This window comes from Phasianus colchicus, chromosome 12 (genome assembly GCF_987193195.1).
Source record: "Phasianus colchicus chromosome 12, bPhaCol1.hap1.1, whole genome shotgun sequence".
In the NCBI taxonomy this organism is placed as follows: Eukaryota; Metazoa; Chordata; class Aves; order Galliformes; family Phasianidae; genus Phasianus; species Phasianus colchicus.
The window spans coordinates 3,427,775-3,452,615 of record NC_143447.1 but is presented as its reverse complement, the minus strand read 5'-3'; the positions used below and the strand labels follow the sequence as shown (position 1 = coordinate 3,452,615).

Genomic DNA, 24,841 nt, shown 5'->3' with positions numbered 1-24,841 from the left:
GCAGACGGGAAGAATGTGTGATACTGATTTCTAGAGCTGTGCATTAATGTACTGCCATCACCATCTGTGCAGAAAGACCTGGGAGTACAGAGCTGTCAATAACGTGCTTATTTTCATTTCTTAGAGGCTGCAGATTAAAAAAAAAAAACAAAAAAAACCCTGCTTAGAGTGAATTTAGCTTTTAGTCTTCTGAGTTGTTATGGGAAGTAGTCTGGCATTTGCAAAGTATTATAAAGGCTGTCATATATGCATTGCATGAGGAGCTTGGAAGATGAATATTTTTAACTGACATTTCTGCTTATAGATATTTATTGCAAAAGCACTTTGGACCCTCTAGAAAATAACCTGGACAGCAGACACAAGGTTCAGGCTGGAGCACGTTAACACTGTGCTCCTACAGCAAGAATCCCCGGGTAGGATGATATAAGCTGCCAGATTTCCCCTGCAGTCAGTGGACTTATGTCTACACCTGTGAAATTCTGCTCCTTCCTTCCCCATAGCACATGCTCAACAGAGCAGATGGTTGGACTCGATGATCTTAAAGGCCTTTTCCAACATGAATGATTCTATGATTATAAAGGTGGAACAGCCAAGAAATGTTTGTGTTTGGAGCCTTAACCCTATAAGGGGAAAGGGAGGAAGGCAGCAGAACAATGAGCCAGGAGTAAAACATACGGGTAGAAATTAATTTGAAGTGTTTCTTTCTTTTCCTGTTTCAGAGTCAGAACAAAGCCAAGCAATGCAGAGATGCAGCGCATGAAGCAGGTGATTTGCAACAGAACTGAGTTTTTTCTCAGCAAAGGTCTACCAGCATGCTAATTTTGATAGCATCAATCAAATCAAGAGGGTTAGCCCTATTTGAAGTCGGGTTTCCTGAAGTCATCTACCTACAGACACTATAGTGAAGAGAAAAGCAAGGCTGTCCATCATTATTTTCACTTGTAGACATGCAAGTCTCGTGCTGTCACTAAAGATTTTACAGCAGACCATCTTTAAGGACTTCACTCAGGAAAAAAAAGCTCTTCTCGAAGCAAGTTTGAAAGCACAGTGACACTCATTGTTCCAACCCAACCCAGACACACAGTCCCTGGGTTCCCTGTGCACGAGCACAGCAGCATCACTACATCCTTCAGCCAGAAACATACCATATGTGTTTTGTCCAAAGGGACAATGCTGGCAAAACTCTGGGCTGGTTCATGAGCTCAGGCTTGGCACTCACTGCTCATACTGAAGTTTACTACACTGCATGGCTTACCTGACTGGCTGAGTCAAAGGATGGGCATGGCCTGCACTTGTGATCTCTTATTTACATAATCCCCACATATATGTATACACACACACACACACACTTGCTGACTATCAGTTTCAAGCTCACACATTCTCATGACTTATTTTAGGCCTGGGGTTTGACAGAGTGGGAAAATCCTAATGGGAGGAGAAAGAGGAAGACTATCATTTTTCTTGCCTAACTGTTGGGTTTCTATTGTGTGTGTGTCTGTATTTACAGAGAATGTGTACAAACAGAACATTGAACAGCTGGATAAGGCCAGGACAGAGTGGGAACAGGAACATATTAAAACCTGTGAGGTAAACATTGACTTTTACAGCAATATATTTGTGTGCTCTTTGTTTTATCCTACTTACAGATATCCATCTAGGTCCTCAAATATTATCGCAAGGGTTTTGCTGTTTGCTTTACACTGAGTCTTTGCAAGAACACTACAGAATCTAGAGCAGATTCAGACATAGTTACTAGCTGCCTCACTTCCACGTTTCTTGTTTGTTCAGCATGTGTAAGTAAATATACAGGAAGGGAATAAGTGCAGAGGAGTGAGACATGGAGCAATATATGAACTGGTACAATCTAGTTGCACTTCTTGCCAGTTTTCACCTACGATGCAACTTAAAATGCTAACTCTAACGGCGATCCTCTATCGTAGCCAAGATTGTTTCTCAACTGCTTTTTGTCAGAATGTAGTTTCAGTAGAAGATTAACAGGAACATATGAAAATTCACTTTTAAAAGATGAATTTCAGAATGGAAACAAGACGACCTAATCAGTCCATTCAAAACAAACATTCCCTCCAAATTATGTCTTGCAAGAAGTTTTTAGAATGGTTTCTTGCTCTGATGCAGGACAGCTTTTGCTTGTTCGATCTTTGTTTGTTAAATACCACAAGTTCAAAGAAGATTAAAAATAAGATTTTCACACAGAGCAAAAAAGTACATATTGTACTGTATTGTAGCATCACTGTAGAGCAAACAAGGATCTGGGTAGCCTGTACATTTCACATAGCATGGTACATTCACCTGCAAGAACGTTTGCTCTCTGCCAAGGACTAATCTCTTCCACTGAAGGACAGTGGCTGGGGGAGCTTTGTTTCTGTTATGGACAAGGAGATTTGCACTTGGTTTCTAAGGTTTGCACGCCAGCTCACAGGAACTGGTTGACATCCAGATCAGACACTTGGTTATAATGATCCTTCAGATACATTGTCCAGCTGCCGAAGTAAAGTTTTGCTATGTTTACTTCTTTCTGGTTTTACTCCTACATAAAATAGCTTTCTGGTTCTCCGTTTCCTCTTAAATATTCCCTATCTGGAAACACTGGGGAAAGTCCCATGGCCTCCACTGCAAACTTCCTATGGAAACTTTGCCAAGCCTTAATTTTCCCAAGATGCACAATTTCCCCTTCTTATAAAGCCAGTAAACAAGCAAAACTTTCCACAACCTGGAAGACTTTCTCCCACGTGGCTCAATTCATTACAGCCCACAGCGCCGCGGCCTGCACGCTGCGTAGCTCCAGCAGCCGCTCAGGAAGGACTTCACTCACGAAGCACTTCTAACTCCTTTAAGAAGTGCTTGTAGGTAGAATGAGACCTTTTAAATAGAAAAAAAATATCGGCTTAAGATGCCAAACTTCTGGCTGCACGAGCACAAAAGCTAGAAGCGCTAAGGTCTGTGGCTAAACATGGGACATCCACAGCCTGAAAATCCTGGCTAGCAAGTGCAAGCACTGGGACAAGCTTCTTTGTGAGGCTGGGCCGTGCTCCTTGGCACCAGCAGCCCAGGTTCACAAGCAGGCCTGTTGCACAAGCTGATGGCAGGAGGGACGTACCTAACACAGCACACAGCTGCAATAAGCAAAGGGTTCGACAAACCCCAAGTCACTCTGTTTCTTTCTTTGATGAGCTGCATTTCCTGCAAGGGCATCATTTACCTGGTAGATTTCCAGTTGAACAGCCCCTGGGGGTAGGCTCTGTCTGTAGGTTTTTTATTCTGCATGGGCAGCAAACTACTAATTTCCCTACCCTACAGGTTCTCTTAATAAGCTGTTTCTCTCAGAAACTGGTCCCAACACCAGCTGGCTCTCCCTCAATTGACTCTTTTTATCTTTAAGTAAGATATTCAATGGCAGGCAGCACAACCAAGTATTCTGCTGAATACTGTATACATTTGTGGTGTTCTGGACATAATTACTAGCAAATGGAGATGGAAACAGATGGCTGGAAGCATCTGAGCTTTTCACACCTCATAGAAAACCAAAAACTGATGTTCTGCTTCTAACACTGGAACTTAAAACAACAAAACCCAATTTCTAAAGCTTGCAGAGAAAGTTTATCTGCTTCTTCCCCCATCTCAGTGCATATTTATCCCTTTCACTCTCCACAAATCCAGTGAGCTGTACGACATTAATAAATTAGACAGATGAGGGATAGAGTAGAGAGAAAAAAAAAAACAAAAACCACCTTATTTTACCCTGAAAATAACCTTAGAAATGAGCAAATGCAACCTCAGAGAACCTCAAATAGTTCCAAAGAGGAAGTCCAGAAAGACATTTTAGAAGGCAGAGATGGATATTTCTGGCTTTACTTTTAGCACAAATACAACCCCTCATGACAGCAATCTGCTGTACTTGAAGATTTCAGTGCAATGGGCAGGCAGGACCTTCACTCTGAACTCATTGGCAGCAGGCAGCATTCAAACCCAGATACTGATTCCTTTTCTCTGCCTTCCTCCCATCTCCAAAACATAATTAATTCTTAGCAAAAACTTTAAAAAACTCTTGGGCACAAGCAAGTAGGTAGAGTTTCTCCAGTAGCTGAAGAGCTGTCCCCTGTATAGGCTCGTTCAGGATGGCTTGCAATTTAAGAACTGTCACTGCCTGCAATACAACTAACATAACACTACTTCACTTCTCTTTGGCTTCAGGTTTTCCAGCTCCAGGAGTGTGACCGCATCACCATCCTCCGGAACTCGCTGTGGGTTCACTGCAACCAGCTCTCTATGCAGTGTGTGAAGGATGACGAGGTAGGGGCCAAAATCAGGGAGCTTCACGTGCAAAGGACAAACTGCAGGAGTCCTTTGGAAGCACAGCACGAGCCTGGCCTTCTCTGCCTTCTTTTGTTGGATATACCAACAAATACCAAAACCAAATAGCAGGTTGCTCAGCTGAGTATGAGTGCTTAGGCACGCCCTTCAGAAAGGCAGGCAGTTATGGTCTCAGAGCAGGAAGACATAAAACATACACCACCCCATGATGGCATTTTGCTTTTTCCTTCAAATTTTCCACCTATTTGAAGGTTTGTGGATCACATCCTAAAAACAAAACAAAACAAAACAAAAAAAAAACGTGGGTCGCATTTCTCATTCAAGTATGTCTGAGTTTTAACTTTCACTGGCTGGTTCTTGCTATATAAATTAGTTGCATGGAAAAGCCCTGGACTGTATCCTTTCTCCCCTCATGAAAAGATACCCAGAACACAAAAAACAGATGTGTTTACAAGAATGTCTGCATGGGGGACAGACCAAAGAACTAGGTCAGACATGTACCAATTGCAGTGTTTTTAAAGAGAAAAAGCATTAGAAGACCATTAAAAGCTAATTCAACATGAAACCTTAAACATTAAATTCTTGAATTCTGTTTTGCAGCTGTATGAAGAGGTTCGGGTAAGCTTGGAGAACTGCGTCGTAGAGTCAGACATAGACTACTTCATTAAGAGTAAAATGACAGGAACACAACCTCCAGGTAATTATTCCTTTTGGTCTCAGCTGATGAGTCAGCCATTAGCCTGTGGTTGGGCAACCCACTGCACTGGGGAAAGCCAAAGGAAGGATTCTCTGCTCCCAGTACCCATTCCCACCCACTGTGGGAACAACACTTTCTCCTCTTAGCAAGTTGTTTGTATAAGGGCACAATCCCAACTGGGGAAAATATTGAATGAAATCGGGTTTGTCCTAGTATGCAGTAGGGATGTAAGGGTCACAGACTGTCCACTCAACCCAAAAAAAGCCTCTTCAACTTTATCATCAAAATCTCTGAGCTGAAATGGAGAATAGGACAGGAAGCACTGACAGCAGTAGTAGATTGAAAACCTGCTGCTCCAGGATAGGAGTTCTCCAAACACATCATCAGAAATTAGGTCACTTAACATTCTGTATGACCAAATACAAACCACACCTTCTTACTTCAACAAGCAGTATCGGATATTTACAGACTGAATGAATGCCTGCATTGCCTGCAGCAAACAAAGATTCATAGCCTTTGTAGAAGGACAGAAAATTCCCCGTTTCATCTCATCATCAGCTGACGAGAGATCTCTATTCTGAAAAGATCTCTTCCTCCATTTCTTTATTTTTCTGATCTGTGTACACAGACTTACTTACGCAACCTGCTGTAATGCTATACTGAGATGCCAAAGAGGAACCCCCTCTGTTGACTCAGGAGTCACAAGAGAGCTTACTTCCATTCAGCTACACCAATATAAGAAAATTGCACACTGACAAAAGCCTTCTGTGCTAGGGATCTTACAGGTGCAAACATCAGTAGTACAAGTCCTGTCCCATGGGGTAATTTTGACAGGAGCAGCTTAGAGCCCAGATCTTGCAGCAGTAGCAACCTGGTAGGATGCTGTTAGTAATCCAGCACTGAGCTGCCTAAGGTTGTTTACTGCTTAGCCTTCTCTCATTACACCCATGACAATTAAGGATCAGGACTTAGAGAATTATTATTATTTTTTTTAAACTAATACATTGATGCTTGTGCTTGGATGCCATTTTGCTGCTACAGTTTATTCCTCTTCTCATAGGGGATTGAAATTTGAGTGGTACAAGAGCACTGACCTAGGAAAAGCTACAGTTCTCCTTTCTGTCAGTGAAAATGCACCTTGCAATGGTGTGAAACTTCTGTATATGAGAACTGTAATTCTCAGCTAGGCTCACTCCGTCTCTCCCCTCTTCACAGGAGATTTCTCATTCTGCAGTCACCTAGGTCATTTTCTGCAAACAGTTCTTGGCTATGTCAGGACTCATTTCTAATAAGAAATAGGTGGGAGAAACTCTTGAGAGCTTTATGAAACACAAAGAAACAACTGACTCTTCTTTTGGCTTCTTTTTGTTGTTGTTGGGTTTTTTTTTTTTTTGCCACCTTCTAGAAGGTGACATGTTCTGGAAGTAACACCCTACTACCTCTCCAGCTCTTGCTAATGAGTTTGCACAGTAGCACACAGTGAGCTGTTCATCTCATTTATTATTTGCAAAGTGCAGGGGGAAAAATCCACGTGTGGTTTTGCATTGTGTAGAGGTAGATCTTCATCCTGACCTAACCTTTCGGTTTCTTGATGCTGTTGCTCTCTTCTCTTCTACCTAGTCATGACATGAATTACAGGCTAGAAACTACAGCAGGAGAAAATCTGGAAGGGTAAGAAACGCAGACTCTTAAAATGGTAGAAAATAAAAATCCTTTAAAGCTGTGAGTTTCTGTTGTAGGAGTTCTTTGTACTCACTATTGTGCGTGCCTGCTCTGTTTATGGTCTTGGCTAATCCAGTGTGAAAACCTCAACACAATCTTTAGTCTTAATTACCTGGTATCAGAACTGAGATAATAGGCTATCAGGGCCTCCAAATCAGATTTGGCTCATATTTGTTTGGTTTTCACACTGAGAAGTCAGAAAGGGTACCTGACCACCAGCTCTGAGCAACTGCACTGGCAGCTACAAGATGAAAAATAAATCCCTCTGTAACTATTTCATCTGTAAAGCTAGATTTGTAAATAAGCTCAATTTCACCCTCAACCACACCAGAGGGGAGAATGAAGGGACTGTAACATAACTGTGTTCAAGAGAAGAAAAACTATCTATTGCTGTAGTAAGCAGCAGTAAAAAGCAAATCAGCTCTCAGGAGGTGGAGGTGAAGATACAAAAGATACGAAGCCATGCACAAGCACAGGCCAGGAAATTTCCTGCTATTGCTGCTCCCAGAGACATTCAGAAATTTCCCCAGCTCCGACAGAAATTCTCAACTCAATGTGTTATGGAAAAAAAACCCCAAAAAACACTGCTGCCAACTGCATCAGGAACATGGTCATGGGCTCACAGTGACCATGCTCTGCTCCCCTTAAAGTCTGGGCTTCAAGAAAACATGTGCTAGACTGCATTCTGAATTAGAGTTACTCACTGTTGTTGCTATGGTTCCTCAGGACCTTGACTGTGCTTGTGCCAGGTCAAGAATGCCTTTCTACCAGGAATGCATCTGCATGCAATCACTTGAATGGCTTTTGTCAAGCACCTACATCCCCCTGAGCTGCTCCAAACATGTAACTGGCAAGTGCAAATGGATGTTACCTTGCTGCTTCCTCCAGCAGCTCCTGAACTGCTATACTGTTGGCTGTGCTCTGGTTGAGAGAAATAGGTTTTGTCTGATTGAATATTTTTTTCTTTTCTTGCCATCTTGCAGGTGCAATAGGATATGAGAACTACTATGACAGAGAACCAAACAGAAGCAACAGCCCGACCCAGACTTGTGGGATGATGAAGAGGTGAGTGCTAAATGTTCGTTCCCAGAAGTAGTATTTCTCAGTGTATGACGATGGCATGGGGGCTGGAACTAGATTATCTTTAAGGTTCCTTCCAACCTAAGCCATTCTGTGATTCTATCCTTCCGTGACAGTAAATGGGACCTGGAAAGTTCTTCACTGTAGCAAGAGACAGCTGCATATAAATAAAAATAACGCGAGAGAAGAAGTAAACCTGTTAAAGCTGGAGTCAGAGCCATTTTGCCTTGGCCTAGTGGGAAGAGAGACAAGAGGACAAGTTCATAAAACAATTAGTCAGCTGGCAATGGAGAGCATTCACACTTGTTTCCTCTTTCCTAGCGAGTCATGGCGCACAGCATCAAAACCACTCTGTGCAAGGGAGGGCAAAGGTGAGCCTTGCTGGGAGCCAAGGCTGGGGAAAGCTGTCCTTTTCAGCAATACCTCTGGCTTAGTGCATTGCAACGCCCAGCTGAGCAGAACAAAGAGCTGCTGTCTCTATCCAGAGCAAAGGAAAAAATGCTTAGTGGAATAGCTGTGATGATAAGGGAGGTGTTTTTCTAATCCATTTAAGGTGGTAAATATAGTAACACAAATGCAGTTATATCAGTGGAATAGCATGGTAGAGCTATTGGTTTAAATATTTTATACCAAAATGGCTAATTCATGGCAGGAACGGCATCATATTTAAAAGCAGGAGAGCTTCATATTTCGACAAGCCTTATTATATGGCAAAGACAAAGAGTGGGATGGGATCTTTCATTTAAAATGTGGCCCAGGGTTGTCAGCGAGCTGATAAGGCTCACACAATATTTGGTTTTTGGTTGGAAACAAGATTTTATATAATAATGAATTGTAACATTGCAGCCTCTGCAATTACAGAAGACAATTGTATGGCCATTTAGAATACAACTGTGCTCTGCAGGAGCAAACAGCCTTGAGAGGCTCAGCCTCAGTTTTTCAGAAATTGTTGAGCTTAGATATCCGTTTTCCTGAAACACTGGCCATTCACCAGCTGAAAAAAATCAAACCCTCTAGATATGTTTAAGCACTCCGTACTATTGCTACCTATACCTATATCCTAAACCATATTCTCACTTGGCCTGGTCACCAGTTCCCAGCCAGTATCCAGCTGTGATACTGAAAACAACTGGGTGAGATTTAAAAAAAAAAATTAAAGGAAACAAAAGATTTTCACTTAAATTCACAATTTCTAGTAAGGTATGTTATAAAAGCTTTGTATTTTGAATTGCATTAGTTTTCCTTAAAGGAATGGTGTTCTCTTGTAAACAACTGACAATTCTCATCATATTGATAATATGAGATAATTGGAATTTTGTTTCATGAGTCTTTGGATCCACAACAAAATACTATATGATGCATTTAGTGCACAATTCAGTGATGGCTGACAGTTCATCTGGTTCAGTAATTTTCTGAGGTTTTGTTTAGAATTTATTTTAACTGAAGATAAAAATATCTATAGACAAAGGAAAGTAGATGGCCACAGGAAGAGATGATATCCATGCAGCACTGCAGCACACGGGGGGGGCGGATTGTTGAATCTGACAGCTGAGACTTGTAAGAAGTGTCCTGTTCACTCATTTTGTCATTGACTTCTCTTGGTTCTGCAGATTCTCTGGACTGTTGCATGGAAGCAGCAAAAACAATGCTGAAAGAGTCATTCCTTCAGCCCCTCCTCTCGGTATGCCTCACCAGAAGTAAATTTACCAGATGTGTATAACATCAGTTGCTAAATCTAGCTTTAACACAGAGCAGAACTTCTACAGCACATGTTCACATGATGTCAGGCAAGAGTACGAGCAGACTGAAAACAAATTCAGCTCAAATTTCCCAGTTTGAAGTACTAAATAATCCATATAACCTTAGGGTCATAAGAACTTCAAGACCTCTATCTGAGCAAAGGTATACTGTGCTTTCAGACCTATGCAGTTTTGCTACAGATAATAGTATTCTCCTAACTTTGGATATGCTACCTTTAAAAAGCATAAGGGAATCCCTAAAGTCTTTAACACATCTGCCTCATGCCTTATGAATACAAATATTCATCTCATTTCACACTTGGACTGCCTTATCACAACCTTTGCAGTCAGGCATTTATCAGTAGGACGTTTAAAACAGTATTTTGACCATGCAGAAAGCAGCAGCTTACAGCTTTTTTATTGATTTAAACCAGAAACATCTGAACCGAGATTGCTGCCTACAGGAATCAAAAAGTTCCTTTAAAACAGCTTTTAAACATACTCAAGCCAATTTCCTTTGTGGGGCCTGCCTTGCCTGGTTGGGCATCCAGTAATGAGGCTGCAACTACCCCACTTGCTGCATTTGGTGCTCAGAGCCTCTCTGGAGCTATCAGGCACCAGCTGGACCTGCCAGGCCCCAGCCGTCCAACTCAGCGTGCAGCAGCATCCACGTACATACACAGCCTGAAGGCATTTAGTCTCTTGCAGAGCTGTATAACAACTACATATGGAAAAATTTACCCGAAATAAACAACAATCTTACATCAAATGCTGGATTTAACAGCAGATCTCGACTTTATCCAAGTAAACAGCATCTGTGGTGGCACCTTATGCTCAAGCCTGGTATGATAATCTCCCTCTAACTGCAGAAAAAGCTCTGCTGGCTGCCCATCTCTCATTCAGACATTGTGTGGAGCCCAAGTAGACCTTGCTGCTCATTTAGCACACCATAGTCATCACATTTTGGAAACCTCCTAAGGCAGTGTTTTCACCTGGGCTGACCTACCAGGTTACGAGCATGCAATTAGAGCCTGCCCTCCCCTTCATCTTTAGCCAGCCCTGAAGGTTTAGACTGCTCACACCATGACTGCCCTTCTCTTCCCCACACAGCCCTTCTGAAAGCAAAGGTGTGCTTGGGAAGTACACAAGAGCAGCCCTGGACTACTGTGTCATCACAACAGCATCCACAGCAGCGAGGCTTTGGTTCTTCCATTTTACCACTGTGGTTACATCATGAGCTCTAAAACAGCAGAAGAGACCCAGGTGGTTCTTTTCAATAAGGCTAGCTCTGCCTCTTCCTGAATAACAGGAGTTTTCCTTAATTATGACAAGTTAGTTTAAAATCTCTTTCGGAATAGTCCTGTCTGTGACAAATAGCTAAATGGAAACTACATGAACTAATGGAAAATGTCTGATGACCCATCACACCAGCACGGTATTTTCCACTTTTCTCAAAGGAAAAAGAAAAGCCCTGTGTGATTTACTGAACTGCCAGAATTTCACATCTCCAGTAGCAAACATTTTAAACCAATTTACTCACAGTACTTCCTTCTTTGCACTACTGTGATCGTGCTTTAGCAGGGTAAACATTTTTCCCAACCTGGATGAAGCTAATGCTTCTGACCTCCCAGAAGGTTCAATGGCTGCACTGTCACCCAATCAATGGCACATAGTTTTTGTGCAAGAATTTACCTACAGTTCACAGCAGCTTTTCTATACACGTACACCTCCAGACAGAGAGAGAACAGAGACCCTTGTATTTGTGAACTCTTGCATATGATTCCATGCATTTATAAGCAACTGAACCCTTTGTTTCTGTTTTTCCTTCCCCCCCTCTCCACAAGCAGAGAAAACAGATGGGGTCTATGCAGCCATTTTTGTAAATGAACATGAAAGAACTACATCATCACAGGACTACAGAGTACTTTATGACTACACAGCCCAGGTAAACAAAGGCTTCAAACTAAATATTGCATACGGTGTCAGATTTAAAACTGTTGATCTAAACATCTCGAAAGCATTAATTGTGTGAAGGAGCTGTTAGCTTCCCTTCCTTTTCCAGAGGAGGACACCTAGAGACTTACTAGCCAGTTGTTGGCACAGATCACTGGACCGTGCTCTGCCCAGGATGAAACAATTACATTCTTTGCAAGTAATTACGCTCGCCTAAATTGGTGCTGAGCTGTTGCAACCTCCTAAGGACACATAGAAAACTTTATTTTGGCGATGATGGCCAAATGTGCAATACTGAGCATTCTGAACTTATATATATTTTTTAAATGTCCTCCCTGGAAAAAAAAAAAAATAGGTAGAGATCTCTCTTATAAACTCCACTGCAGCTTTATAGCAGATGTCAGACTACGTGATGGGTGCTTGACTAAGAACTCTTCTCCACGTGATCTCGCACATCACCTGGAGAGTCCTGCTCCAGGTTAACACACTGGTTTTAACTGAGGTCTCTGCCATGCTGAGGAGGACTGAATCCCCGCAAATGACAGTGCATCCCTGTACTTCAGTGCTGCAAATCGCAGAATCACAGCTGACTTGGCCTGTGTACCAAAAGAGTGTTATAAACCATGACCTGCATCCTTAACCTGGATATTAAACTCTCACTGGCTTCAGACCTCTCTCAGCATAATACCATTAGTAAGATCAATGGGCAAACCACTGTGCTAAGTATTAAAAGCACAGACTCCTCACATGTAGATTTCAGCATGTTTGAAAGAGAGAGATCATTATTCCTATCATACAGATTACCTTCTAAAACACCAAAAAGAGAAAGAAAAGGACCAAGACACGGTGGCTCAGGCCCTTGATGCATCTAATGAATATTTAATTTCACAGCACCCACAGGTTTCAAAGAGTGGTGTAAATAAAACATACAGCACGTAGGACATCTGCCCTCGCTTTCCACCTCATGATTGTGATAATTTCATCCAAATCCAGCAATAGTTGTTCAACCATAAAATGAACCTTTAGATTCTTTCCACTATATTTTTCCTCAAGACAGGTTAAAAATATTTTCTTCTTCACATCGACTACACTGAGCCTCCCCTAAAAGGACTGTCACAGTTTAATTTGTGGGCTTAAAAGTTCCTCCACTGGTCACCACTGTTTGTTATTAAGAGAACCAAGAGTCCTATTTATGGCCTGGATTTGTAGAGATACTGTTTTTATCTCTGCCAGGAATTAAGCCTTGCACTGTTCAATTGAGCAACAGCTGTAGAGTAAGGAAGGTTCATGGCTGGCTGGTTTGGGACAATCACATTTACCCCTTTCCATCCTTCCCCTATGATAAAACAGGTTGTTCAGGAGGAGAAAACAGGGAGGCTGGGGAACGTTCTGAGGCTCTTAAGGAAATAGGCAGCTCAGTAGGTGCTTAATCCTCCACTGTTTGGTATTTCAGGCTCATTCCCAATCAGGAGGACACTAACAGACTCTTGATGAGAGACAGGGTTAAAACAAAAAACAAAAAAAAAAAACCAACCCACAAGATATGTGGATCCCTCCTGTATGCTCAGGTTAACCACATTTCCTTTCCCTGTCCCCCTGCAGAACATGGATGAACTGGACATCAATGAAGGAGACATCGTAGCTGTCATTGAAGAAAATGACAATGGCTGGTGGACAGCTGAAAGGAATGGGCAGCGAGGCTTTGTGCCAGGGTCTTATCTTGAAAAGATTTGTTGAAGCGTAGCCTCACTCCTTAGACTTTGAAAATATTCTACTACTGAAAACGAACATCATACAAGGTCTGCTCCAGCTGACCAAGAACAACCCATTATACTGCCCTCTACATTTACCAGTCAGGAAAGAACTGCTTTCATCTTCCTTCCCACCGATCTTCTCTCCCCCTCAACAACTTCTGGCTCACATTGTCTGAAAAAAGCTGTCTTCATCTCAGCAAGATGAGGACTTCGGTTTCTCACAAAGGTGCTTTCCACTCTCAGCACTGTTGCCATCAGAATCTCAAATCTTGGTGAATCTGGGAGAAAAACCCTGCTGAGAACTTAACTATACTAAAGGAAAAAGAAGCTAATTCTGCTTGTCCAGGATGGAGGACCACCTCCAGTCAGTCTGTGAGCAACCCTTACCACCATCGCAGCCATGACCTTCACCACGGATTCCCTCTTCTCACTGCACACATCATGCAAGTGTTTCTGAGAGCTGAGCTAAGAGCAGGAAGCACACATACGCAGAAAGCTTCTACATCACAAGGTCATCCATGGCTCTGTTTTGCACTGGATTCTGGGACAGCCAAATAAGGGCAGATGAAGAGCCCAAGGCCTGCTTTTACCTCAATTGGATGGTTTCTCTGACACCTTGCTGGGATTTTTCATGTTTAAAAATAGCCTTCTAGCAGTGCTGCCCTGATGCTGGGAGAGAAGTGCTAGTTGCCTCCACATGCAGTCTGCGCAGACACGCCTTCAGTGCATTCTCCTTTTAACTTCTCTGTTCACCCAGCTGATCCTTTCCTGCCCACAGGCTTTTCAGTCTCTGACTATCTGCAGCCTCTGCAGCTCTGGGATAGCTGGCACAGATTTGGCTGGGTTCCTTCCCAGTGACTTGTAATGTGCTTCTCCTACAACAAAGCCTCTGCAGAGAAGCTGTGCTGAGCAGGTTCATTGCACCTCACAGGTTGCAGCTCCAGCAGTCTTGCCAGTCCAGCATTTAGGAATGTTTCCAACCAGCACTGTACTTTGCAAGAGATCATTAAGTACTTTGTGCCACCTCTCGCTATTCGGAAATTAAGCACAGTGAGAGTCGAAGGCACTTGTGTTATGTTATTCCATTCTGGAATCAAGAAATGAGAATAAAAGTTGCTGCAGGCCCTCTCTGTCCTCCTGCACACACAGCACACTTGTCTTTCCCACGCTTGCCCAAGTTACCACGTTGCACATCTGCATTAGGGCTCTTAGCAGCTCCCATCAGCAGAGGCTCAGAAGAACTGCAGGACTTTGAATGTCATTTCATGCACTAGATTGTACAAACAGCAGTACTCACACAGGCTGAGGATGTCAACGACAGCTTCCTGTGACCAAGTCTGAACTGACAGTGCCAAGAGTCCACAATGACCTCCAATTAGTTAACTGCACTGTAAATGCAACTGTCAGACAACTACAATAGATCCTTACATACTGCATAAGAGGAAACCTTAAGTATGAAAGATTTAATGTATTTGCTTGAATACTGGGTCTCTCACAAAGAGAACTGTAATCAACCAGCAGATATTGAAATATTTTTTACAAGTGATCTTAATTAAAATAAGTCTCTAAGATGCAACTCTTCTAACAGTATATGACATAGGGATTCTGCTAAGACTCCTCACAGGCAGCCTCACACAAGACACTGCAATACCCATTCCTGGCTACCTTGAAATCCTTTTACAGATTGTCTTTGCCTACATGAACCATATGGTCCACATCAGCTGACAGACAGATGGTGACTACTGTATCTCCCCCATCAAAGTATTTCATATTTTTGCTGTTAAATTCAGGAAACTGGTTCCTTTCCTATCTTTTTTTTTTTTTTTTTTTCCAAGTCAAGTTTTCTTCTGTTTGTTACAACTGCAAAAGGCTATAGATATTTCAAAATCTACCCATTCTTGTAGCATTTGGTTCCCACATGCTAACTGGAGGCTGATAAGGAAATGAAAAAGCAACAGCAATGTTTTCTCATAATTCAGTTTCTCTGCTTTATGCTGAAGAATCTTGCTGATAAGTAGTTAATAAGCCATATCTATGCAGCTTGCTCTATCAGTGTGTCAGCACTTGTCAGAAATAAAACAAAGATATCAAGAAATACGCACACACTCCCTTAAAACACCCTTTTCAGTGTCATCCATTCCAGGCAGTACAGAAAGCAGGAAGGTCAAATTTAGGGCACTGCCTTAATAATAATATTGCCTCTCCAGCTTGGTAACTATTTGGTAACAAAACCAAAGCATTCAAGAAATCATTAGATTTTCAGGTGAAACTAAAACAGATCCTTTCCAGTGGCAGGCATACTTAAACTAAACTCCAGTGTATTTGGCTGAGATGCTTTTCTGATAGACACTTCTGATAAGGCTCTACCTCCACCCTGACTACCATTTTTTGGTGAGGAGGTGTCAAGCAACAAGTAGGGCCATAGCAGCAGTGGCACACACAGCTTTGTCAAGTAAACTGATTTCACAGCACGTCCACAACAGCAGATTGCCTCTATAGCACTCTGGTGCTCTGGATGGGATCACATACAAGCAGCTGTTAGCAGACAGTGAGGAACACGCTTTTGCCAGCTGCTCTGCAAAGGGGGGAGCCTAATTACCCACTTACAACCTATGGCTAATATGTAAATAGAGTCAAACTAATTAAAGCAGATTTGCAATAATGTTACTGAGCTGTTTTTGAATAAGCACTGCAGGGTAGACTTCATTTTGCGCAACTGACATCAAATATTTCATGCTGAACAATTTCAGACTTATAACTGTTATCTCTAGAAATTCTTACTAGATCATAAGAAGCCAGCAGGCATCTTCTATCCATTAAACAAGACGGGTAAGAAAGACTGAAGTCATTTCCCACATAGATCACAACAGAATACAAACAAATTGAGGTCCACACCTGCTGCTCTCCTAGATGGAGTCTGGATTTGAGCAGTGCAGTCATGAGACTGCTAGTAAGAAGTGCAGAGATTCTACTATTCCTTTAGCAGAAGCAAATTTTCAATAGCTGGAAGCATGCAACTCAGACCAACAGTACTTTTAAACCAGGCTCAGTTACGTACATTACTGCCCTTTTACCATGCTATTAATTAAGGAGAAGAATAGGAAAACCTGGTTGAATATGCAATTATAAAACACCTGTTAGTGCAGCGAGGCCTATTAAGGCACAAAACAGATTTCAGCTGCTGTGTATACCATTAACAGCCCACAAGCCCATTGAAGAACCTTGGTCAGACAAAGCAGTATTAGACTGGTAACAAGGATCCTGGAGACTCAGCCAACAAACACAGTTAGGACTTAGTTGCAAAGAAAGGACCTTCTGCCAAGTTTTACATGTCCATTACTACACACAGGTAGCTTCTAGCACTGTTTGCAAGTACTCAACTGAAAGAAAGAAAAAAAAAATCAATTGCTTCTACAATAGATAGAGCAGTCACCAACATCAGGAACACAGTGGCTACTGGAGGTTTTGAGTATCACCTCCTTGAAGACTCTTGCTTGGACTTCATATTAAGAGTAATTCCAGCATGCTTGAGCCACAGCACTGACAGATCATGTATATAAGATATTAACAGCATCAACTCTTACCTTGTATTCCTTCTTGTTTTGCTCCTTGAAGGGGTGCCTTTGAAGTCCAGGGCTCCTTTCCAGAGGTAATTTTATGGATGAAGATACTTGATTGCAGCTCTCATTCACTACTATATGCAATTTAAGTGGAAACACACAGATGCCAAGAGTTGATTCGTTACAAGCCAGGCATCAGGTGGTGCCTGACAGGAACCTGGCTGGGTGTTAAGAAATACCTAATATAAGCACTGGTGGGTAACTAATATGCTGGCTTCTATAGCAGTATGTAACCTCTTGGCTATATCAGTGCTGGCTGGCTTACCTTTGCAGACTTTGAGAACCCATGAGACTCTCTATCAGTAGTACATAAACTGAGTCTACTGCACTGAAATATTGTTAACCTTCAGTGTAGGCTGGCAATAATTCTGAGCAGTACAGAACAAATAGCCAATCCTCAAAAATCAGTTTCTGCTGCTCAAAACTACCTTCTCTTCCCTTGCTTTATTGCTCTCCAACCACACAGCTGCTAATAATTCACGCACCCTAAAGCACAAATATCACTCAGCACTAATGAGCAAGGAAAACAAGAAGGTGCTCTTAGCTCGGCCTTCACCCCTCAGAGCCACATCTCTTTATTATTGTGGGCTTAGAGGCAGGAGTGAGCTGCCAAGCCAAAGAAGTAAATCAGAGTTAGCTGCTACACAACAAAACAAAGAACATGATTAGGATCAGTCACTACCATTCACCAGTTTCCTAAATTAATTGGAATACCCATCACAGGTGTTTTTAATAGCACAGCTGTGGATTCAGGCATGCTCACTGTAGTAGGGCTAAAGAGAAGAGAATGGTTGGGAGTTGTACCATTTCCCTTCAGATCTCTCTCTCAAATATTTTTCTCACCTACTTGTTGCTTCAGTGTTTGTTTTTTTTGTTCTGTTTTGTTTTTTAAGGAAGGAGATAAAATTGGTATGCTAGGCCACGTCAAGTTTCTGGAAAGTAAATGATTGCTAGCAGCTTACAGGGATTGATGAGTGGGTTGATTTTTTATTTTTTTAGGGGAAAGATGACTCTCATAGAATAGGTTTTGGATGGGGAGTGAGAATTGCCGTCCTGCAGGTCAGTGTGTTCTAACAAAATAATAATAGCCCACTGACTAAGAAAAAACTAACGCTGGAAAGGGAAAAGTGCTCTTCTTCAAAGTGTTTGTTAGCAATTACCTACTTTCAAGGGCCTACTCATGTTTTGGCAGAGAGAAGCTCAAGGTCACAGTTACCCTCAGTTTTATAGTGCTGGATGATACACACTGCCAGTTGGATCTGTTTCTAGGATGGACAGGTAATCATATTTCTGTCAAATTAGCCAGCACTCATGGTAGTGCTCTTCCTGTCCTTCCACCAGCCGTTGGAGGACAGATGACACCTGACCTGGCACAGAGCTGCTCGGTGCAAAGTTAAGAGCAAATTTACAGCCTGTCACTGCTGCGTGTCACATAGCAGCAATTCTGTCTGGCACACGGTTCAAAAGCCAGATTTACTGTATTTTGACCCAAAGGCATAAACTAAAGACTGGAGTATATCCTTGCTTTAGAGATAAAACTCTAATAGAAATCAGTCAGGGCTTCCAGCTATCCTTTAGCAAAATCAGGAGAAATTTGACTTGTTATAGCTGAAATTTACAAAGGAAAAGACAAAATCCTCCAAAATCAGCAGGCAAACAGAACCGGGCTTAGAATGTAACAATCAGCTGAGAATTAGAAATTTCCACATAGCTTCTTGATGATGAAGAGTGTACAAGCATAACAGGAGTGAGGTGGGGGGTGAGAGAACAAATATATATATATATTTATATATCAGAAGGAATTTTACATATCAGATCTGGAAGAGCCTGTACTGTTCAGATTTAAAAACATAAAACAGTAGTTGTATAAAACATCTAAGTCCCAGCTTTGCTGTTTGCAGACGTGAGATAATAATCACAATCTAAAGAGCACGGGGGAGTTGGGGGAATCTTAGTACATCCCTTTCCACTTTGCAAGGGCAGAAATGCTCAACAGCTGCATCTGAGAAAGAATTGTTCGCAATTTTAAGCCGTAAACAGTCTGTGTAGGAACTTCTTGGGAAAGTGATGAACTTTAACCTTCCTGGGATAAAAACGTTAACGTAAGTGTGAAAGGGAAAGCTTTCAATGCACTGATAGACATGAGAAACGCTTTGTCTTTAGAGAAGGGCTGCACAGCCCTCCCTGTGTCTGAACCATTGTGAGGAAGGGAGACATGAGTGACAGTGACTTTGTTCCACTAAGTGGCATCTAAAGGTTTTACTACGGTCACTGCTCAATTCAGGGATTCAAAACCAGAGATGCCATATTCTTGAGATAGAAGGGAACTTGAGAAACACATCCTCCCTGCTCTGCAGGATCCTGTACCAATTTTTTGTTAAAAACAAAACAAAAAAGCAGAATACAAAATACAAATCATTTAACAGCATAGGACCTAAATTTATCTTGGCTCTGCATTCTGTATCCTCAGTGCACTATCACATGATGCCAACACCTTTCTTCACCACCCATGTGTACCAACATTACCAGGTTAAAACAGTAACTTTCACACTTTTAAAGCAGATGTTTTATTGCAAGTGTAAGAGCATAGTGTAGTGCTGGACTCTTAGCAACAAGCATTACTCTCAGGAATGGAGAATTTTCCAAACCCTGGAAGCACTCGCTGGGAACAGCACTGCCCAATTATTCCATAGAACCTGCTAGGAAGCAGTCATGCCTATATACTGTTTGGTGGAGGCCTGGTACTAAAAATGGCTACCTTTCTCTTGCAACTGACAGCATTTGACAACTATCCCTCTGCACTCAATTCACTAGCAGCCCCATTCAATAGATAATTACTGAAGTTTTGTTTAGGTGTGAGAAACATTTCAGTCTTGCTTGAAACTAGTTTTTCAGATGATTCCTGCTTTTGCACGCAAGGAATCACAGAAGCTCCTAAGCACCTCTAACATCTTAAGCACTTGATTTATATCGAGGAAATTAATCCTGGTTCTTCAGTCACAGCCTGATGCTAGCAAAGGTCTGACAGCAGATCATCCTGGAAAAAGCTAAAGTTCATCTATGGAATGAGGCAAAGAGGCAAAGGCCCATTTGGGCTGCTGCCCAAAGCACTACACAACCAACATGAAAGCAAAGCTGTCTCCAAAGTTTGAGGGGCATAGATCTGGGACCTCACGCTGCTGTGGCTCATTCTAGTGACAAGTTGCCCAGGATTAAGCCCTACTTTGGAGCAGTAAGTGACACGCTGCATAGAAGGACACGTTGCAGGATTACTTTGGCTTTTTTTTTTCCTTGCACATAGACCTTTCACCAGGAAGTAGGAGAGAAGGGCAACGTTTGTACTTGCTGATTCAAGCCAGCACCAGAGCGAACTGGATCAGCAAGGAAAAGATTAGCAAGATGAATTTTTGAAAGGGGATTTGGAATCCCAAGTCAGCTTATTATATGTATAAGGGGCACTTGCTCCACTCAGAGTGGCAGCAAAGAGCAAATGTGAAAAAGAGAATTTGGAGGTTCAAGTAGCAGACTGCTAAACACAGCATTCATACAAGTATGCATATATGCTACAGGATACAGTGCATGGGGAAATCTAAGACCCACCACACTTAGAGACCTCTACTGCATCTCAGTGGGATTTATCTCAGACCTAAGATTCAGCCAGTTACAAGGTCCACTATTTCTGTACTGCAGAAGCTATCACTACAACTGTTATCACATGTACTGTCTCAAGTATCATCTAAAATACCAAGTACAAAAAATTAAAAATCAAAAGCTGTCATCTTCCTTCTCCCGAGACAGACATTTTACTAGCTTTACTGAACTGCACCCAGACTATTTCCCTGCTTAATAAAACAAATCCATACCTGACCACACCATACCAGACTATAGTTTGAATGCAGCTTGTTCTTGTGAGCCTTATATTAGTAATTAGTAAGTAAAACATGGGACTTGCATTACAGTTCATGTCACAGTCACTCAAACAGCAGCAAGAGAAAATATCCTTTTTTAACCATGTGTTAAAAAGCCCTGGATCAGGTGAGGTTCACCACTGTGGGCAATCTGCATGCTTGTGTGCTCCACATAGCACATATGTATTCAGTCATTCCTCAAATAATTTCTTGTGCAGCCTGCACAGAGACCTCATTGCCTCTTCAGCAGAAAGCACCTGATCCAGTTGGTTTGGATGAGTGGCCATTTCAGCTGTGCAGCTAGGGTGAAGAAAACATATTGCTATTTGGAATCAAAAATTGAAGTTCCATCAAGCAATACAGATATACCCACCCCCTTAACAACAAGACAAACCTTTTGCTCTCTGAATCAATATGACTAGTATTAGTAGCTTCACTGGCTGAAGTAGCATTAAGAATAGTAGATGCTGAAAAGTGGCTAGACTTCATAAATAATATTACCAGTATTTGACAGTGCAATGAAACATGAAAATGTAATTCATGCACTACAGTGTAATCAGTCTCAGTCCTACAGAGCTTCCATCAAGTCTATCAACAGGGTACCGAAAGTCATTTATCGGTTCTGGATTTCCTATGCTGTAATATCTCACTGTTACAGATTTGATTTCAGTTAGACACAGATAAGTCATGGCAGATAAAGGGATAGGAACATCCTACACATTCTGTACTCAAAAACACAAGGCCTGCTGCTCCAAACAGTGGAGTAACAGTAACAGTGAATGTTAGCAGTACAGCAGTAGGGGTTGAACCTTCCCCCAGAATTCCATTACCTTTGGTTGTTGTGGGACAGACAGCAGCAGAGGGGCATTGACAAAATGGCATCTGACTGAAGTGTGGATGGAGCAAAGGGGTGAAATGAATTCCTCCGTGGGGAGAAGATGGCACCCACTGACATTAACTGGTGCTTGCTGAACATTTATGAAGACCAAACAGTGGATGTGAATGCAGTAAGGCAGTGGGTGGTGCATTTCAGCAGTGCTAAGTGTGTCACCTCTGCTGATGGCAGATTTTTACTAGCACAGCATGCAGGCTACTGTTCATCACATTCAAAAACACACAACCAAGAATAGCAATGATGTTGAAAAATAGTGTTGCAGCTGAGAATTTGCTCTATCAAATAATGTTATTGTGCTCTGTGTAGCTGTTGTCATCTCCATGGAAATAAATGGAAGGCATTACTTTATATAGGTTGCTCCAAAATTAAGTACACAGAAGAAACATCTTGAGAGCAGTCAATACAACTACATTTAAAAGTTAAGAAGTGTGACATGTACAGCTACCAGATAATCCAGAGGGATTGCTAGAATGCTGAACTTCAAAAATACTAAAACATGTTGATGCTGCGTCTGGAAGATGAAAGGAAAAAGAAAGTTGATCAGTGATAGTAAAATTGAAGGAGGAACTAAAAATTCACGTTTAAAATATTAACGAGAATGGTGCTCATACTTCAGTTTCAAGTATGTAAGCTAGCTAAGGCATGCAGGAAAATGATAAGTGAAAACAACAAAGAATCACAGAGCAGACCAGAGATACTGGGCCACTCAAATGAAGATGTGGCTTATCTCCAACAGAACCTGCACCACAAACTACAACACTATTGAGGAAACCAAACTAGTTGGAATTGGAAACAGTTCCGCATCCTTGGTGTTAATTAAGTACAGAATCATAGAATGGCCTAGGTTGAAAAGGATTTCAAAGATCATCTAAGACTAGTGTATGGTATTTTTCTCAGTAATATTAAGTAGCCCCTACTGAACTGGTATACTATCATAGCTCAGTAGCCTTTGGTACTTGTTTTAAACTAGCTAGTGTAGTTAACACTGCAGACTTCTGTCCTAAGCTAAACAGGATTCAACAGAAACAACTAGAAAAATTAGCAACTGAATATTCTAGAAGGAAAAACTGCTATTCCCCACTGCTCACACAGGTTTTTACTTTTTGCTTGGATGGCCAAGGAGCTGTTTCGCCTTTTGTGCTGTTCATTAGGACAATAAAAACAATACTGCCTTGAACACTGACAGTAGCCTGAGTTTCATTATGTTGTAACTTCATTTGAAGAGTCACAATACAAGAAAAGCCTGTATTGTGGGAAAAACTATTTATCAGAGTACTACTTGTCAGACCAGCTCACGTTATTGAGACCTTCCTACTGTTCCTTAACAGTAAGGTAGTTTTTCTCAACAATGAAAAAAATACTGAATATCTCATTGCAGTGTGGATCTTCAGTCAGGTGAAGAAAACACTGGGATGCAAACCTCACGTAGGCTGTTGAACAACAAGTGAAGTAGAAAAGGCATACCACTTCACCAACTTGCTGAAAGAGAAACTCTGTAATAGCACTCCTTTTCCCACAGGACAGAAATATAGATTATCATTTTTTTGCAGCACGTGAATAGTTTGCTAAGATCAGAGTTTTCATAAGAGTAGCAGACACCATGGATTCAACATATGTAAGAACTCAGCCAGAAGACAAGCAATTCAAGAAACTTTTCTCAGCTACATTCCTGACACTGGCAGCAACTAGCCCAGTGTATCAAGAGACATTTTAATATCAGTTTAACATGTTCACAAAAGAGCAGTTTCTCTGTATATATGCACACCCAAACACAATGTTTTTCTGCCACAAAGTGCCAAATAAGCTGCAATTACTATTGCAATAGGTACATAGAATAGTACTTCCATGAATAATTGCAACCCACACCTGAGCTTTTTGTCTAAAATGCACAGTAACAGCAACTCCTTGGCAAGTAGAACAAGTACTTCTATTGTTGACAGCTTTTAATGGGACACCTATGCAGGAACTAAAGCTGGATAAACCTCACCTTTGCCTTCTGTCTTTAATACTGAAGTGACTCCTTTTCTACAGGACTCAGGATTAAGTAGTTTTTCTTCAGGGTTTTACATGGACCAAAGTCTGAGTTTCAGAAGCCTGCCAGATCAGTTTGCAGTCCTGGAGTTGTAAGCAAAATGGATTTATTGCCAATCCAAAACTTTTACAGTATGGTTATATTTAACATTAATTAAGCTGAAATATACTAGTTACAAACACAAATATTTGACCTCACTGGCTTCTAATTACCTTCAGGAAGTCTACACCAGTAGAAGTGATGGCAGAAGGTATGGTGATAAAACAGTGCTATCTCAACCCCTAAATTAGAACTTGTAATATTCCTTCTTACTTGAGTGCGATCCTGTTGTTTGTATTAACAAGCACACAGCAACCTAAATCTACAATACATGATCTCTCAAAAACAATCAGTAGTAAAACCATTCAGCTCCTACTACATCTCTTTTCATATCTGACTACTATGGAGATAGCACTTATTCCCAGTTTGAGGCAGTCATACAAGACATTGTGTACAGAATGCTGACAAATCATGCAAGAAGGCCACTAGTTTCCAACAACAAATTTACAGCAGTTATAAGTTGTATTGGGTTGGTTTAGACCTTCATGCAAATAAGGTATAAAGCATTTATTGATTAAAAAAAAGTTACTACATTTCAGCATGAGTTTATTTTATGAAACATGCAGAGGTCTCCCTGATCTACAAGCAGGTATTTGGTGCTATGCAGTCAAGTCACCTGTAGTACAAATCCATGTCTTCCAGCAAGATTAACAAGTACATGCACTGTAGCAGAAATCTTTCCATAATTACACTGACTTCAAAGAAGTACATGTAGGCTGCTGGCTGCAGAGCTTATATGTGCCTCATAGCTAGTAAAAGCTGACCTGTTTCTGAGGTATTCTTACCTTTGTTTTGTGCAATAGAAACCTGTTTTAAAATCTGTCCTTGTCTAGTTCTTAAGTGTTAAGGTTAAGTTTCATTAATCTGAGATTCTGCCAAGCATATATAATGTATGTAACACAACATGATGCAGATAATCCTCAAATTCATCCTCTCTTCTAACAGTGGATTCCGTTAGCAGGCTTACTTCCCACATCCATGACATTTAATACCAGAGTCCCAAGAGGCCT

The 24,841-nt window shown here is 41.5% G+C and overlaps 1 protein-coding gene across 2 annotated transcripts in view; it reads left to right on the top strand.

The window, feature by feature from the left end:
* Positions 1–14,848, top strand: part of PSTPIP1 (proline-serine-threonine phosphatase interacting protein 1) — a 46,500-nt gene extending 31,652 nt beyond the window's left edge. The window contains exons 8-15 of one of the 2 annotated variants that reach the window (XM_031616348.2): positions 720–765; positions 1,508–1,587; positions 4,213–4,311; positions 4,933–5,029; positions 7,735–7,816; positions 9,442–9,512; positions 11,418–11,515; positions 13,126–14,848. In XM_031616348.2, the coding sequence (XP_031472208.1) occupies positions 720–765; positions 1,508–1,587; positions 4,213–4,311; positions 4,933–5,029; positions 7,735–7,816; positions 9,442–9,512; positions 11,418–11,515; positions 13,126–13,260 (708 nt within the window). In that variant the 3' untranslated portion in view covers positions 13,261–14,848. Of the gene's footprint in view, positions 1–719; positions 766–1,507; positions 1,588–4,212; positions 4,312–4,932; positions 5,030–7,734; positions 7,817–9,441; positions 9,513–10,680; positions 10,834–11,417; positions 11,516–13,125 lie in introns of those variants that run through there. The other variant, XM_090148677.1, reaches the window with a different exon arrangement.
* The last annotated feature ends 9,993 nt before the right edge of the window (positions 14,849–24,841 follow it).